Genomic DNA, 15780 nt, shown 5'->3' with positions numbered 1-15780 from the left:
AAAATTAATTTTTCCTGTTTCAGGAAATAGAGATAGCTGCTTCTGAGCAGAATTTATGTACCTTGCTGTTTCATTGTCTGTTACAAAAGTTGGAGTTGCAGCTAATGGACTACGAAGATCTTTCCGAATGTAGATCTTTTCTGTAGAAGCTGCACAGTTTGAAGATTTTTCTCTCGACACTTCAATAGGTTTCCTCTCACACTGCACAGCTAACAAAACAATATGCAACTATTAAATTACATCCCAAATTATAGACTGAGAAATAACCCTTTTTTCCCCTCTCTTTATTTAATCCACAATTTTAATAATGATCTTGAAAATAAATAAATAAATAAATAAAACCCATAACCAGTAAGCTATCAACTTGGGTAAAAAAATCAACACACTGTTTTGATTTGTTCTTAAGGAAATGATGGAGTAGTCAAAGTCTGGGACCAAACATACAGACAGTAAATTTTTCAACTTACAATTAAGGGAGAAATCCCCTTACACTTTATTTTTAATTTGGATCTTTAAGTGGAGGCTTATGGCTGCTTCTCTCAATTTCCCTATCCCACGCTCTCATTTGATTCATAAAGGACTCATGGTACCCTTTTCCATGGATTGTGGGTCTTGGTTGTACCCACATAACTCTATGCACCTAAAGAAGCTTCTCAGGTTAGACAATACAGAGGGAAAGGGGCACTCACAAAATTCAGTTCAGACCATTTAAGATCTGGGTGACATCCTGACCCACAGTCACTGACTGCACAGAAGCAGCAGATTTTTAATTTGAATGGCTCAGTGAAACCAGGTGGAATAAATCTGGGTTTAGTCTACAGATACATCACCTTGCTCTGGATGGATTAGAGAACATTAAAATGAAACTTACAGTATTATACCCTATGGGGAACTCTCTAGCTCTACTGAATAAAGCCAAAAGAAACCAGTTTACAGTTTGATATGGAAAGTTTAGAAGGAAAATTTCATTTCTGGAAAAATAACATAACAGTAACATAACATGGTTACTGTAAAATTTAATAAGAGGTATTTACAAAGTACAAATCTTTTAAAAATATGCAGTAAGTTGTTCTTCCACAATTTTAAAGTGGTGCACATAATTTTATAGATTGGAGTAAGATCCTGAAAGGGTCACAAACCAGGCCTATAAGGATTTTAGAACATGCATCAATTCACCAGCCTGATAAACACTTTTACTGGCTAGCAGAGCCTTGTTAATGTTGTACTGCACACAGAAACTGTTAAGTCTATAAAGAGAATCCTGAATGATCATTATTTAAAAACACAAAGGCAAATGGAAAAAAAAAAGGATCTATTTTTTTCTTCAATTATGTAGTTTTGGAAAATGTATAACTAAAGAAAAAAATTAAAAAGCTTTAAAGTTAGTCGTAGACTGTGACACTCTTTGAATTTTTACACTGATAAGCACCATAAAACCAAATGTCATAACACCATCAAGTATTGACAATGTCATTAAAACTAGCCTGCAACCCACAAATGGTGCTTTGAAAGGGTGGGAGATGGAGGCAAGTCTTCTATCTTCCTTTACTAACCCTGTGCTTGACAGCTGGATCCGAGTTTGCTGAGAAAGGGCCAAGACTTCTTCAAGGGACAAATAACCCCACTGAGGGAGCTACAGTACAAGGCGGTGCTGACTCTTCTTTCCTCTTCCCACTCCACTGAGAAATGAGACTTCTTATCCCAAAACAATCCTCTCCTCTGCTCAGTATTCCCCCCCCATGACCCAGAGATCCTTTTCTGACCCCTAACCCCAGAATTTTGTTCTGCTTGAAAAGTCTTCTGTGGAGGGGCAAAGTAATGCCAGCTGAACTAGCGGGTAAAGATCCACTTTCACCGCCCCAGCTTTTCCTCCCTTTCTGAATTAATTTCCCCTGTGCTGGAAACGTGTTACTGGTTTCTGCTGATGGGAGCAGGGCTGTAAGGAAGGGAATATCCACAGAGGCTCAAGAGGGTCAGCAAAATAGAGCTAGATGGAAGAGAGCAGAGAACAAGACTAATACTGTCCATACAGCAACACTGTGTCAGTATCAGGGCTGAAAAATTTGTGTATTGCTTGTCTTTCGTTGTATTTAGTATTCTGATACTGCTGTGGTATTGCAACATCACTACACTGAATGTATGGAAATCTAAAAAGGAACCTGACATCTGCAGGAATCGGTAAGAACTGAACTCTGGATCACTATGGATCTCTGCCTTGTGAGTAACTGCCTCTGCAGAGCTTTGCCAAAAGTGAACAGCAATTGCCAGTAATCTCAGCTGTGGGAAACATGACAAGAAGGTAGGAGGATTCAAAACATTCAGTAGTTTAATTTACACATAGAAAAATGGAACTGCATATATAAAAATCAAAGATGGAGACATGCTTGACATTTACCCACCTAGGAATAACAATTCATTCACTTTTACCACATGCAATGTGCTTATTAAGTTTGTCAAGCAATACGTATGCTTGAAAACTTTTCAGACTTCTGATACACCAGACTTGTCCAATTCTTTAAAGGAAAAAGATACAATGATTTAAAAATACAAAATCACGATAGCAATTTATTTTAACACAAAGCATATCTTTTGTAGCACAAACTTTAACATAGCTGCCAGCTAAAATACTTTATACTTATTCAGACTTACAATCTTGTTTCATCCCAAACGCAATGCATCTCTGCAGCCTACAGTACTGACACCGATTCCGGTGGTGTTTGTTAATGACACAGTCTTTGGTTCCTCGGCACGAATAAACTAAATTCTTCCGTATACTCCTTTTAAAGAATCCTTTGCATCCCTCACAAGTTACTGCTCCATAGTGACGCCCTAGTTACAGAACAACATAAATCACGACATTTATTTTACATGGTAATATTATTTTTTTAGAGTTTATATTTATTAAAAACAAAGTATTTTCTATTTTACCCATAAAGAGTTTTTTTCCCCATAGATTATAGATCTTAAAATATATTGTGGCTATAAAACAACATAAAAAAGCAAGTGAACCATTTTTCTAGTTCAAAGCACTTAAACAGGACAGATTTTACAAATAGCCAAGTTCCTTATTAAATTCTTGCTTAATCTGTTGACAGCAGTGTTAAAATAACCTAAGGAAATAGGTTAGGAAGAACACAGTAGAAATTCTTTTAAGTTAAACATTCTTTAGCAATTTTTAAAAAATGTCCCCACAGTCAAGCCCTGTTATTGTTCATTACAAATTCAGCTGCCGAAATTGTATGCATTAAATCTAATGGCACCATTGAAAACACAAACATGGCATTTGACAGCAGTAGGTAATCACTTCAACGCTTTACTTTCACCTTTCATTCTCCTCACAGGGTAACAGTACATCCTCAGTTCTTGCAGTAAAACTCCAAGCAAATAATAAGTTAAAATAGCTAAATAATTTTTTAAAAAATCAGTTCTTATGTAAATTTTAAAATATGTAATACTAACATATAAAATTTTCTAGGATATACTACAGAAAAAAAGTCAAGTTTAAAAATTGTTTTTCAGAAGTAAATTGTCTTGATTCTGCTATAGCACAAAATACAAATATTATGAAAAAGTATTGCTTTTGATTAAGGCATGCTTGGCAATTCCAACAATTTTAATTCTGTGATCCCGAAGAGGGGGAAAAAAAAAATCTAAACCCAAAGATCACTGACAAACACTCAAAATACATACTGCAGAAGCACTAAGGCTGATCTTTGAACTAAGTAGGGCATGTTACAGAAATAAATCTCAAATATGAACTGATTTAAGGGAAGATACATTTTTAGATTCTTTCCTCACTCCTCCCAATCTTTTCTTAGATACATCAATCTTGTCTGCCTGAAGTTTCTAGAAATTCTGATTGGTCTTCTAGATTCCTTTATCACAACCATATTACCACACTATTAAAATGTGAAATTTCTAAAGCATCATACATGTTAAAAGAATATTACTAAGTGAAGCATTTTAACAACTGTTGGATGGTAAACATTTAATATCCATCCTGCAAAGCACTGGGGCTGCTGCTTCACCTGCTCTTTGATGTAGCTTCTCGGACTCCAGCTTGGAGGTGTCTGCAAAGCAGTTTGCATGACACTGCTTGCCACACGGAAGGCTCCTCAGAACCTGCAGCTGCTCGGGGAAACACGGCACTGTCCCCAAATCCACTCCCACTGCTTGACATCCCTGGGCCAGGAAGGGAGGAACAGCTCCCGGGATCTCCATCCTCTCGAGGAATACTCCAGCCCTCCACTGGGAGAGCCAGAGGAGTCTTGCCAACTGGAGCAGACCAACCACATCTTTGCCTTACATTTGGCAGAAATTTCCTTTGAGATTGGTGAAGTCTGACATGTATTTAGAGCTCTAAGAACTGTATTTTAAATGCTAAACTTTGCCACAGTAGAAAAATTTTAATCAGTTTTATTTTCTAGGAAGTTTGCTCCCCATCTTACTACTTCTCATGATGCTATCCTAACATTAACTACTTCTTTCCACCATCTCCCTGTTTTACACAATTTATTTCCATCACTTCACAGAAGGTGCATTTAAATGCAAGTGTCATATTTTGATATTACTGAAGGCCCATCATACAGACTTCACTGACAAACTGTAAGAATCTAATGGAGCAATCAGTTCTCTGCCTAAACTAATTTTAGCTAAGTAAAAAGCAAAGTTAAATGTCTCATCTCTCGTATACCCCATTATCTTCTGTAACAAAAAAGGTGCAAAGAGAAAAGAGCTTTCAGGTAAATCACGCTGAGGAATAGCCCCTGTAGTTTTCCCTCTCCTCTTTATTTTTTTATATAAAAAAGACAAGACAACCTTTCAGTAATTCCAATTCTGACAGATATGTAACCCTGATGGCAGGCATACATTTGAAAGGAATGTGGGAGACAGAGTTCTCCAGTGCACTGCTCCCACCATATTTCTTTCCAATCTCTTAATATCATTACACAAAATTTATTGCATGAAACATTTTTCTTTTCTTACCTTAGCAATATATGAATATACCATTCTTAAGCTTATTTTTTTACTGGAATTACAATGCATTTTTACAATTTTAATAAATGTTCTTAAAATAATCAACTGTCCTGCATAAATCTCATACTAGCATTTTTTTCATATACTTCGAAGTCTTCCTTGCCTACTGTTTTCATACTGAACATCATTAACAGGTTTTTCAGAGAGCCTGAGAACAATAACAAAGTTCACCATATGACCTTATTTTAAGGAAGAAAAAACTCTCAACATTATTGCTTAAGTAATTCTATCAGCCAAATTTTTGTAATAGAAAATAAAATGCAGCAGCCTAAGAAAAAAAGGCAAAAAATATCTGGTAGAAAACCTTAAATTTGTGATGTAAACCAACAATAAATCCTATCCATGGACACCAGAGTACCATTTAGTGTAATTCTCCACTGAAAGAACAGTGTATCCTTTCTGTTTGTGCATATATGTATATTCATGCCAAGTGTTACATAGCTTCAGAAGGATTTTAAACTGCTTTTATAAAATTGCATTGCCTAAAAAAAAAAAGAAAAAAGTAAATACCTGATGCTTTGTCTCCACATACAACACAGAGATCAAACACTTTATTTAGGCCCTGTTCATTGGGGGAGTTGTCTGTTAAAATCTGGAAAAAAAGTGTGAAAGAATTTGATTTTTCTTTTTCTTACCATCAAGAAAGATTAAAATATATCTCATGCCTGTGTTTTTTCTCTACGATAAGGGACCAAATCTACAAAGTGTTAAGGTTTTCTTGACTGCATTTTACAGTCTTCATAGACACAGAGGAGCTACCTCCATGCCACTGTGCTCCTTTTCAGGATGGAACAAAAGTTTTACTTGTAATACTTCTGAAAAGAATTTAAGATTTCATTTATCTAAATATTACCTTCTGTGAAATGGACTGACATTTTGAACAACATTTAGCACCTGCATACTCTTACCTTTTATTCAATTTTGTATTTATATCCTAATGATTTGTTCATAGTACAAAACAGACTGAAAGCATTAAACAGATGGAACAAAAAAATCTCTTGTAAAGGCCACTATGTCTACATTCAGGTTTATTAACTCCTTTCTTTTGTAATACACATAAACCGTGGACCAACAGAAAATGTACTATGGACACTACCATTAACTATCAAGTTGTATATAGTTTGGCTTTTGATAACAGTTTGACATTATTACAGTATTCTTGTCTTGTCTCTTTCATTTACCTCTGGTACCTGTAAAGCTTCATTAAGCACATAATATTAGAACACCAGCACTACAAGGTAGGGTCTATAGCTTTCCATTTGATCTTTAAAAACTCTATCCCACTATGACATAAATAAAATACAGAAAAAAAACAAAAAAAAACCAACAAAAAACCCCAACCAACCGATTTAAAGAGAACACATGTATCATGAGTAACAACCAAGCATCATCTTGACAATTATGTAAGGCAGAAGAGAAAAAAAATATTCTTCCCATTCAAAATATTACAGTTTAGAAGTTTTAAGAGATTCTAACTTCTACTGTGTCTTAATGGGAGGTCAGACTCATTCTTGCCTTGCATATTCAAAACAGGACCTCTGATAAAAAGAAAGATAACTTGCTGAAAGTACCCTGTCTTCTACAGAGAAAATTAAGAAATCACTTTTTTTAGGTTTGGAAGATATTATAAACGATATATATGAGAACATTTAATAGGCACACTTCTTGCTAGTTAGCCTTTGTTAACAATACTGTCTCAGAGATTCATCTATGAAGCTTTCTTTTAATATAACATCTTTTTAAGAAAAATAATATTGATGAGTTAAAAGAATATTAACCTTTTGTTCCTTCCTAATTTCCATTATTAACATTACATATTTTCATTATATTATATAAAATATATGTAAACAAATTCTAAATCCTTCCATAAATGAAACCTGAACTGAAATGGGAAGTTCCACATAAAGAAGGACTACAGAATCGGGCCCAGGAGGATTAAAAAATCCCAGACTCTGAGAACTCATCAACTGACCTTGAAATTGAAGAATAAAAATTGATTATCAAGATGAAGAGCCACTGAAGGTAAAACAGATGATGGGAGAAAAGGCCTTGCCAAATGAGTCAATGTAAAGGTAAGACGCAATAAAGCAGAGGCTTTTAGCAGAGCAAATGAATGGGCATTTCAAGTGAAGGCTACAGAGAACAACAAAAAAAGGTGAAACTGCAGATGAAAAGATCATTTAGGGGAGAAAATATGAAAGATCCCAAAGAGGATGCAGTTGAACACAGATCAGTGGTATTCTATTTCATAAGCTTTAAGTGGAAAAAAGAAATCTCTAACCATATATGTCAGCTGACAATGGAACAATCTAACTAAAGTGACAAAATACTCTGTTGCCTCTCAAACTAACCTATTTTGCCTGAACTGTACAGTCAGAATTAGAGCTTTCAATTTTTTGTCCAGACTTCCTCTATTCCTGAATTTTGCCTTTTAAACCACAGTGGCACACCTCTCATTTTCTAAGTTGTCTTTGAAATTTTTTTTTATATGGATTATTTCAAATCATATCCCACTAATTTATATTTTTCTTGAGGTCTAACTAAAATACAAAGTGGATGATACCACTAAAAGTGTGGAAATGCCTCTTTGTAGGACTGGCTTTTGCTACTGCTCCCCTATTCGTATCAATTAAATTATTTGGAGCAAGGACCTTGGATGTCCATTTGCAAAGACCTGTGAGTTTCGGGGGGGAAAAAAAAAAAAAAAAGGAATATGCAATACAGAGATGCTTCAAGCTTACACAACATGTGGGTAGAGAATCAGAGCAGTGGACTGCTTCCCAGAAGAGCACAAACTAAAATGATCAGGGGTCTTCAGTTGAAAAAAGATGACTTGAAAAAGGATACAATAGTGATTTATAAAAACAACAGAATCCTTTATAGCTGTTTCTTTTAGTGCAAGGGACACCTAATTACTTCTCTCAGGAAATCACATCAACTGAAGTACTCTTTGCACAACATGCAGGGATACTATAGGATATTACACAGACCAAAGCATATATGGTCTATATAAATAACAAAAAAGGTCGTTAAACTTTAGCAGCAGCTATCAAATATGATGGTCTCACTGCAATCTCCAAATCAGGAGGTTGCTCTAAATCATCAGCTAATAGAAGTGAAAGGATAGGCTCAGAAGGATCATTATTTACTTGTCCAGTTTTTAATATTTTTCCTTAAGCAACTGTTTCTGGCCATCATTTAAGTGTAAGATACTAGACTAAATGGACTGTAGCTATCCTAATGTTGCCTGGCCTATCACACTGGTGTGTTTTAACAGCAGCATAAATGTACACGGGTAGACAATATGCAGTTACTATACTTTAGCTGGAGTGCAGTAATCTCCTACTTCATGGTGAAGGAGCTCACATTTCCCACGTCTTCTGAGCATGCTCTTCACAGCAGTGCCATCCCACCCTTGCCAGGTGAGGGTTTGGGGCAGAAAGCTTGGAAGTTGGAGGGTGTGGACTAAGGAAGCAGCACATACAGTGTGCATGAGAGTAAGGTGCACTGCGGATCAGTTTAGGTAATTACAACCCTGACTAGTTACAATCTCACATTTGTATACCCAAAATCTTTACTGTTATTTCCCCATCCCCACTGAGTAATGTACTTCCCTACTAAATAGTCTCTGAGAAACTACCTTGGAGTACAATTCACACAGCTGAACAGTAGTTACAAGAGTGTGCGAAAAGGAAAAAAAGCAGAAGGAAATGTAAAGTGATAAAGACAATGGAGAAAAGAATATGTTTTTCAACAATACATGAAAACAGAGAGTCGATGAAGCAGAAATAATGAAGGACTGTTGGTATGGCAGGAGCTAGAAATGACAATAAAAATAACAGTATTAATTCTAATGTCATGAGCCAGGGTATATATTTTAAAAGCAATAAATTTACAAAAAAAAAGTTTTCTTCATAATTTCTAAGTATCCATGCTGAATCCTAGTGCAAGGAAAAGTATATAATTTAAAACAAAAAAAAAAAAAAATCAAAAAAGGAGAACCCAGACAGACATATTTGGAAATAAAACATCTCTTCTTATCCCATTTGAACCAAAAGTATGAAATAAAGTGTATTATCTACCTGGATGTGTTGTGCAGATATATCAGGGGATGCAAAAAACAGTTGGTTGACACCTGCAGCATCTGGAGTTGCTAGGATAACTTTTCCTGGAGTGGAATCTTGTCTGGCAAGGATCACCTTGCTTGGGGTAGAGCCATCATGATTTGTTAAGATGAACTGCTTGCCTGCTGAGCTCTGATCAAGTGCTGTAACAATCTGAATCTTCTGGCCCGTCTGCTGATCTGTGACAATCTAATAATACATTTATCTCAAATTGTTATGGTAATTTAAGTTCACCTTTGGGGCCCAATCCGGGCACTTGAAGAAAACAGGAATTTTGCCTTTGCCATTTGTGAAGCAGGATCATCCTCCCTTCTGTCACACAAGAGTGAAATAATCTCAGGCAAAACCTCAGGTTTTCACTGTATTTAAAACACAATTTAATCAGGAGTGTTTGAAGTCAAAACCTGAGTTCATACCCAGGCTTTACAACTGGCCCATGCTTTTACAACACTACTGAAACCCTTGACAGTTCTAGCATCCAGAATTTGAGGTATGTCTGTAGCTCAGCCCTAAAACCCATCAGGTTATGAGAAATCTTAACTCTTGAATTCACTGCATATCACGTGAAGTACTTAGCACCTCTCAGGCTTTGCTGCTTAACAAAAAACTTCCTAAAAACATTAATGTAGACTTCCAAGTAAAAAAGGTAAGCATCAAACAGCAAGAAAAGCAATAATCTTGTTGCGCCTGTGTATATAATTTCAGGCTTCATTTTTTGGAGGGCTTTTTTTTTTACATATATATTCCTAAATAAGTAAGCCAGAACCTCTCTCCTTGTCACTTTTTCCTTTTTGTAAAAGAAAAGCTTATTTTCATGTTTCATTTCATATTCAAGAACAGACCTACAGACTGTTTTTTTCCATTTTATCTCTATTTTCAAACAGAAATAAAGCAGAAGTTTATTAAATAATCCCCAACTAAACTCCTTTTTTTGCCAACTTGTCAGAAGCTTAGAATCTTCAGAGAAAATAACCAAGATTCCATATATCTTCTGTAATAAATCCATTATAAAATAACTATACGGAAGACTGCCTAGTTTATTCTGGAGATTAAGTGGTATCATCCTACAAAAACTGTTTCCTGCAAACTATTTTTTAATTACAGATCAATAAAGGAGCTCTTATTAATTTTTTTTAACCTGTAACCAAACATTTATGTCCATCTATCTACCTCTAACATGTATACAGTCCTTATTACTGACTGCCTATTTCATGGTCTAACCCTTATCATAACTAGTTTCATGTAATTATGACAGCAATATTAATTATATTTTCTAGGTGAGGCACAAAGAAACTGAATGAGGCATAATTTCACATGTTTTTATCAACTTTGTTAATGCACCTTCACAACTAGCTTATTGCTATCTCTAAATGTTCAGTAAACTTACATTTGTTTCAAAAACCTGTGTATACCTTATGTTTTAAAAAGATAGGTAGTGAGAGATATAAATCATTGAGTAATTTCAGCAGTTATAAGGCAGTATTGCCACTTTAAAATATTCAGAAATTATGCGTTTCAAATTATACAAAAGGAATGTGTTTCCTTCAAGTGGCCTTTTGCAATAAACATTTTAATATATCAAATTTCATTTTTTTCTCTGCAAAACACAATTAAAAGCTTTTTTGAGAGAAGTCCAGGTAAGATGATAAAATTCCAGACACTAAAGATATAAGAGAAGAACATAAATCATGAGATTTGGAGTGCAGTGTGGGAAGACAATACAAAACCCCCACAATAGTTATAAACATGATTAATACAGGGTTTTCTATTCAGTTTTCTCAGAAATCCACATGTCCAGGACCACAAATGACTACAGCAGTCCCTTATTTCTCCTTTCAAATTCCTTTATGTTGGTTCTATATTCTTTAGAAGGTAAACTTCCTTGCCCTTTTAATTCCCTTCTTTGCTTAACTTCCTCCTTCCATTCAGTTTTTCATCATTTACAATCTTTATTTCTCCTGTGTCATTTCTGGCTATTTTCAAAGTAGCTGATGTTCCCTTCCCCTTCTCTCCAAACACATCTACTCTATTGGGATGAGGACAAATGCAATGTATGTTATCCTCAGCAGTGTCCATACATGTACAAAAGCCAACCACAGAATACTGTGCTGTTTCTTGAATTTCCAGACCTGCTCTTTGAAAGGCTTATCTAAAATCTGTCTGCCCATTGAAACTTAAAAGTGCAACTATGTGGACATCAAAAAAGGCATATACTTTTAAGCATACTTTTAGTTAGGTTTATACAAAGTATAGTATAAAAATAATTCAAAAACCAGCATGTCCCAAACAGTGAAGATACAAATTTGAACTAAAGTTGAAATTATTTTGGGAGTATATACGCTAAATTATTTTTTTTCCTAGAGTAGTTCAGCTCCATAATTTGAAAAAGGTATGTATTTGTAGGTAAATATGGCAGGACAGTAGGCAGAACCACAGCTACTTCACACAATTCACCTATTTAACAAATAGTGTCCCAATTCTTCAAATTCTAGGAAGATGCCCATGTAGTTTTCATTACATGATATAGTAGGCATAGTGTTACATTAATAGCCATACAAAGCTATTCTATCCACAGAAATGGTTTCTGCAGCTGTCAAGCATTTGACAACTGACAAAGGCGTAAGAGAAAGCAGTTTAAACAAGCACAGTCTGTCTGCAGCTGACCTCTTATGGCCATACACCCACAAAAACTGTTTCCACCTAAATCGCAATGGGACTCTGACAAGTGGAGCAGTTCAAAATGTAACAACTTGCAGTACCTAAATGTTGAGATAAGAGAACAAAAAATAATCAGAGGGAAAAAGAAAACCACTTATCTTCTCAAGGGAATCCACCAGGGCTCAGTGACAACACATTATGTTCCTTAATAATCTGAAACTCAATATCACTAAAGGGGTAATGTTATAAAACAGGAATATATTAATTCAGGATTGTCTGCCTAAAAAATACACTTCCCTGATGTACTTCAATTAACCATCCTGATTAGAATGGAGGATAGTATTTTCCTTTATTGCTTTTAAGCCTTGTTCATTAACAAATTTTGACTTCCATTTGAACATAATTTCAGTAAATTAAATATTTCAATAATTCTGTGTTCATATTTTAGGAACAAAAAAAGTCTAAACACAGAGGACTAATACACCTGTTGAACTGAGCCGGTTTTGAACAGAAATGTCTGTTTAACAACAAATGTGACATTCAACTTTTATCCTAGAGAAATGTTAGCATTCCCTAAAACAGGTGACTAATGAAACATGTTTTAAAGAACATTTTACTGAGGATTTTGTATTTCAAGATTTCAGATAATTATTTATGTGCATTTAACAATAATAAAGGAAAAAAGAGATTGAAAATATAAACACAAAATTAATCAATTTAACATTTTGAACGTTTCACTGTTATGCATTTGTTCCTACAAAGTACTTTACTCTTCACATAAATTCTGCTTTGAGGAGAGTTTTCATTACGAAGTTTTATCTCAGATGTAATTTATTGATATTGGTGACATGCCTGTAGATGCCTGTTGGAAGAAGGATGCCATTTGTCTGAGGGCTGTTCCACACATATCAAGAGACAACCACTGCCCCGAAGTGCTCACCATCTATTGTGAAGTAAGAATCAATGAGTATGGTGAAAAAAGACAAGGGACAAAGTAGCTGTGTTAGAAACAAGTGATCTTCCAGCTCCATGAGACAAGGAAAAACTATATAAAGGTCCTTGTCCCTAGAAATACAATTCTTCCATGTTCATCCTATTTGCAGTAATTACAGCGCCTAACTGAAAGTAGTTCTCCTCCCGCAAAACAAGCTGACACAGTAAGGTTAGAAGTCTGCCACTGGCTTTGAACCAACACAGCTGTCCTGCTGTTCAACACTAAAGGCTTATGGGTTTATATGTTGTCGTCCCACATGCAGACCTTGATGCTGAAATTACATAAAATGGCTTCACGCTACAGTGACATCATAGCTTATGGGTATCGACAATGAAAACAGAGGATAAACAGATGATGGTTAATTGATTAACATAAATTAATGGTACAGCTGTACACAAAGCATAGAAAAGGAGTAGAAGTAGCTGAAAGAGTAAAGATCTACTGGATAGGTCTGACTGGTACCATGACTAGAGCACAGGTAAGGGGTGATAAAACAAACCAAAAGATCATTTATGAGGGGCGGTTGTGAAGAGTTTTGGAAGGTTGAAAGCTTGAACACAATGAACTGAAACGGGAAAAAACAGTAGAAAATACTGAAGAGTGGAGCCAGCAAAAGAAAAAGCAGCCAAGATTATACTAGCAGCTGGCTTGCTAGATGAGTGTTTTTGTATGCAACAACATATATATGAGAATATTTTTAAAATTTCTTCTGCAGTTGGTATTTTTCTCTAGGATGAAATTTAAAAATAAAACATTTACAAGGACTTGCATTGAGTTTTAAGAGATAAAATATAAAATTTAATTCCTCAAATCCTCCTAATCTCCATATACACCCCTCTGTGTTGATTTAACTACCTACATCGCCAAGAACTTCATACCCTTACTTGAACTGGAGATTATCACCTGGCCAGGCTATGAATTAGCACAATGGGACATACAACATTGGTTGAGACAACCAAAAACTAATATCCTTCTCAGACATTAGGTTGCCTTGCACTTTTTCATGACTTGTATCAATGATACAATGCAGTACTTCCCTCCCTCCCTGATCCAAAATGTAGAAATGTTCCAACTCAGTTGAACTACCAAATCTAAAAAGTAAATTACCAAAAATTATTCAGCTTCTAAAGAGCAGTATCATTACAGTACTGTGAAAGGTCTTTTTATGTTCAGTAGTTAAAGTTTTCTGTAATCTTAAAATTCTTAGGAGAAAAAAAAAAGAAAAAAAATGAGGGAAACACTGGCATGATGTTTTATTCCTGTTTATATAGAAATGGTCTCTGCCAGAGCTGAATATTTACTTTCAAGTAAATAATATAATGCAAATAAAAAAGAACCGTATGTGAAAACTGGCAAAATTAAAAAGTTCATTTCTGCTTTTAAAGTATGTCAGATGGAGCATACCTGTATACGCTGAGGCAAAGAGAGGCCTGAATCTGCAGGGACAATCTGTATTCGTTGTGGTGTCCCATCCATTAGTGTTTGTGTAACAGCTTCCTGGGAATGGGTAATCTAGAAAGAAGAAACAAATGTAATTGATTGACAATGCATATACCATGTCAAGGATGGATACAGTAGCTTAATGGATGAAACCTTAAGGTTTTACCAATTTCTGATTTCTCTGCACAAAGCTATGGAAGATCTGACAGTGCATAAGGAATGCAAATGCTTGTCATCTAATCTAATGGACTCATTTTGCTAGTTAGAAAATTGTTTCACTGTTATAAACCCATTTTGAAATACCTTCCAATTGAAAATTAGAAACAAGCAAAACAATTCATTGTTGACAAGTCCACATAAGTCAATCAGATTGAATATTTATTACTGTTGATGTTCATAAGACACAATACCTTTCATCATAGCTGTGCTACATTTACACTAAAATATTTTTACGTTAATGGCTTACTTAAAGTGTGAAAAGAATGTGGACAACACAGCAATTGGCCTTTTCTGTTCTGTTTATCTGTTAAAGCAGCAAAAACAGAACAAGAAAATTCTATACTGAAAAACTATCAAAAAAGTTAGAGAGAATTAATGAAATGCATGAAGTTGGCAAGCAGTGTATCTTAAAACAAACTTAAATGCCTGTGTGAATGCTTTCAGACACAATTTGTGGAAGTGCTTTAACAATTATCAGTATTTTAAAAATTCTTCACATGTTATAGCCAAAGGTATATGGGGGAAGGTACTATTCATTACATTATTTGTCAACAAAAATTAAGAAGTACAGCTGCTATTTGCAGAGGCTTGATCAGAAAGGCTGGACATTTTGTAGTACAAAGAAAGTCTGTCTTTACAGAGTTTACAGATACTTTCAAAGTGAAATTTCTGTCTTAAATTCCCAAGTAACTCCCCAAAATTTTGCAGTTCAAAAACTCTGGAACACCCTGCAATTCTGTATCAATAATAATTCCCAGTATTTACACCATAATAAAAATGGTCCTCTTCAACTGTCTGCGCCTCCCCCCCCCGAATTAATATAGAGACTATATATCTCTATCACAATAAATGTACTGCTTCATAAGGGGTTGGGAGCATTTTTTTTTTCCTCCTGGATCAGCTTCCTAATTTTGCAACCTCACCACCATGTAAAAGCTAGCAGCAGCAGAAGAAAGGAGGCAAGAACACGCAGCTGGAGGAAAGTATGAGAAGAGGGAAAAGGTGGCAGGACTTCCCCTTACAGCAGAAAAATAAGCTCCCATTAGCCTAAACTGATTTTGAAATTTTACCCGAAAAGGCATCACTTTCGGTACCAGTCTCAGTTCTTACAAACTACTTGCTGTTATCCCTTCAGTTTGGTAGGTAAAACTGGCTGGTTAGTCATTCAGTGATCTGGGATAGGACACTGATGCAGTTTAAAACACAGCCCAACAAACAGCCAGCCCAAGACAAAAAAAGGCTATTCTTAGCATAGATCAAACCTTCAATCCAGAGCTCCATAACGCTCGGAAGCAGATGCATCAGAGC

General features: G+C 35.4%; 1 protein-coding gene across 3 annotated transcripts in view; it reads right to left on the bottom strand.

Moving 5' to 3' along the window:
* Positions 1-15780, bottom strand: part of NR2C1 (nuclear receptor subfamily 2 group C member 1) — a 54153-nt gene that overhangs the window by 17794 nt on the left and 20579 nt on the right. For 2 of the 3 annotated variants that reach the window (XM_042792846.1, XM_033010190.2), the window contains 5 exons: positions 14218-14325; positions 9120-9350; positions 5548-5629; positions 2650-2829; positions 62-209 (listed from right to left, as the gene is read on the bottom strand). In XM_042792846.1, the coding sequence (XP_042648780.1) occupies positions 62-209; positions 2650-2829; positions 5548-5629; positions 9120-9350; positions 14218-14325 (749 nt within the window). The remainder of the gene's footprint in view (positions 1-61; positions 210-2649; positions 2830-5547; positions 5630-9119; positions 9351-14217; positions 14326-15780) is intronic. The other variant, XM_033010191.1, reaches the window with a different exon arrangement.

The sequence above is a fragment of the Tyto alba genome, unplaced genomic scaffold (genome assembly GCF_018691265.1).
Source record: "Tyto alba isolate M040663 unplaced genomic scaffold, T.alba_DEE_v4.0 Super-Scaffold_2, whole genome shotgun sequence".
Classification (NCBI taxonomy): Eukaryota; Metazoa; Chordata; class Aves; order Strigiformes; family Tytonidae; genus Tyto; species Tyto alba.
The sequence above is the reverse complement of the archived record's forward strand: the minus strand, read 5'-3'. Positions and strand labels throughout refer to the sequence as shown.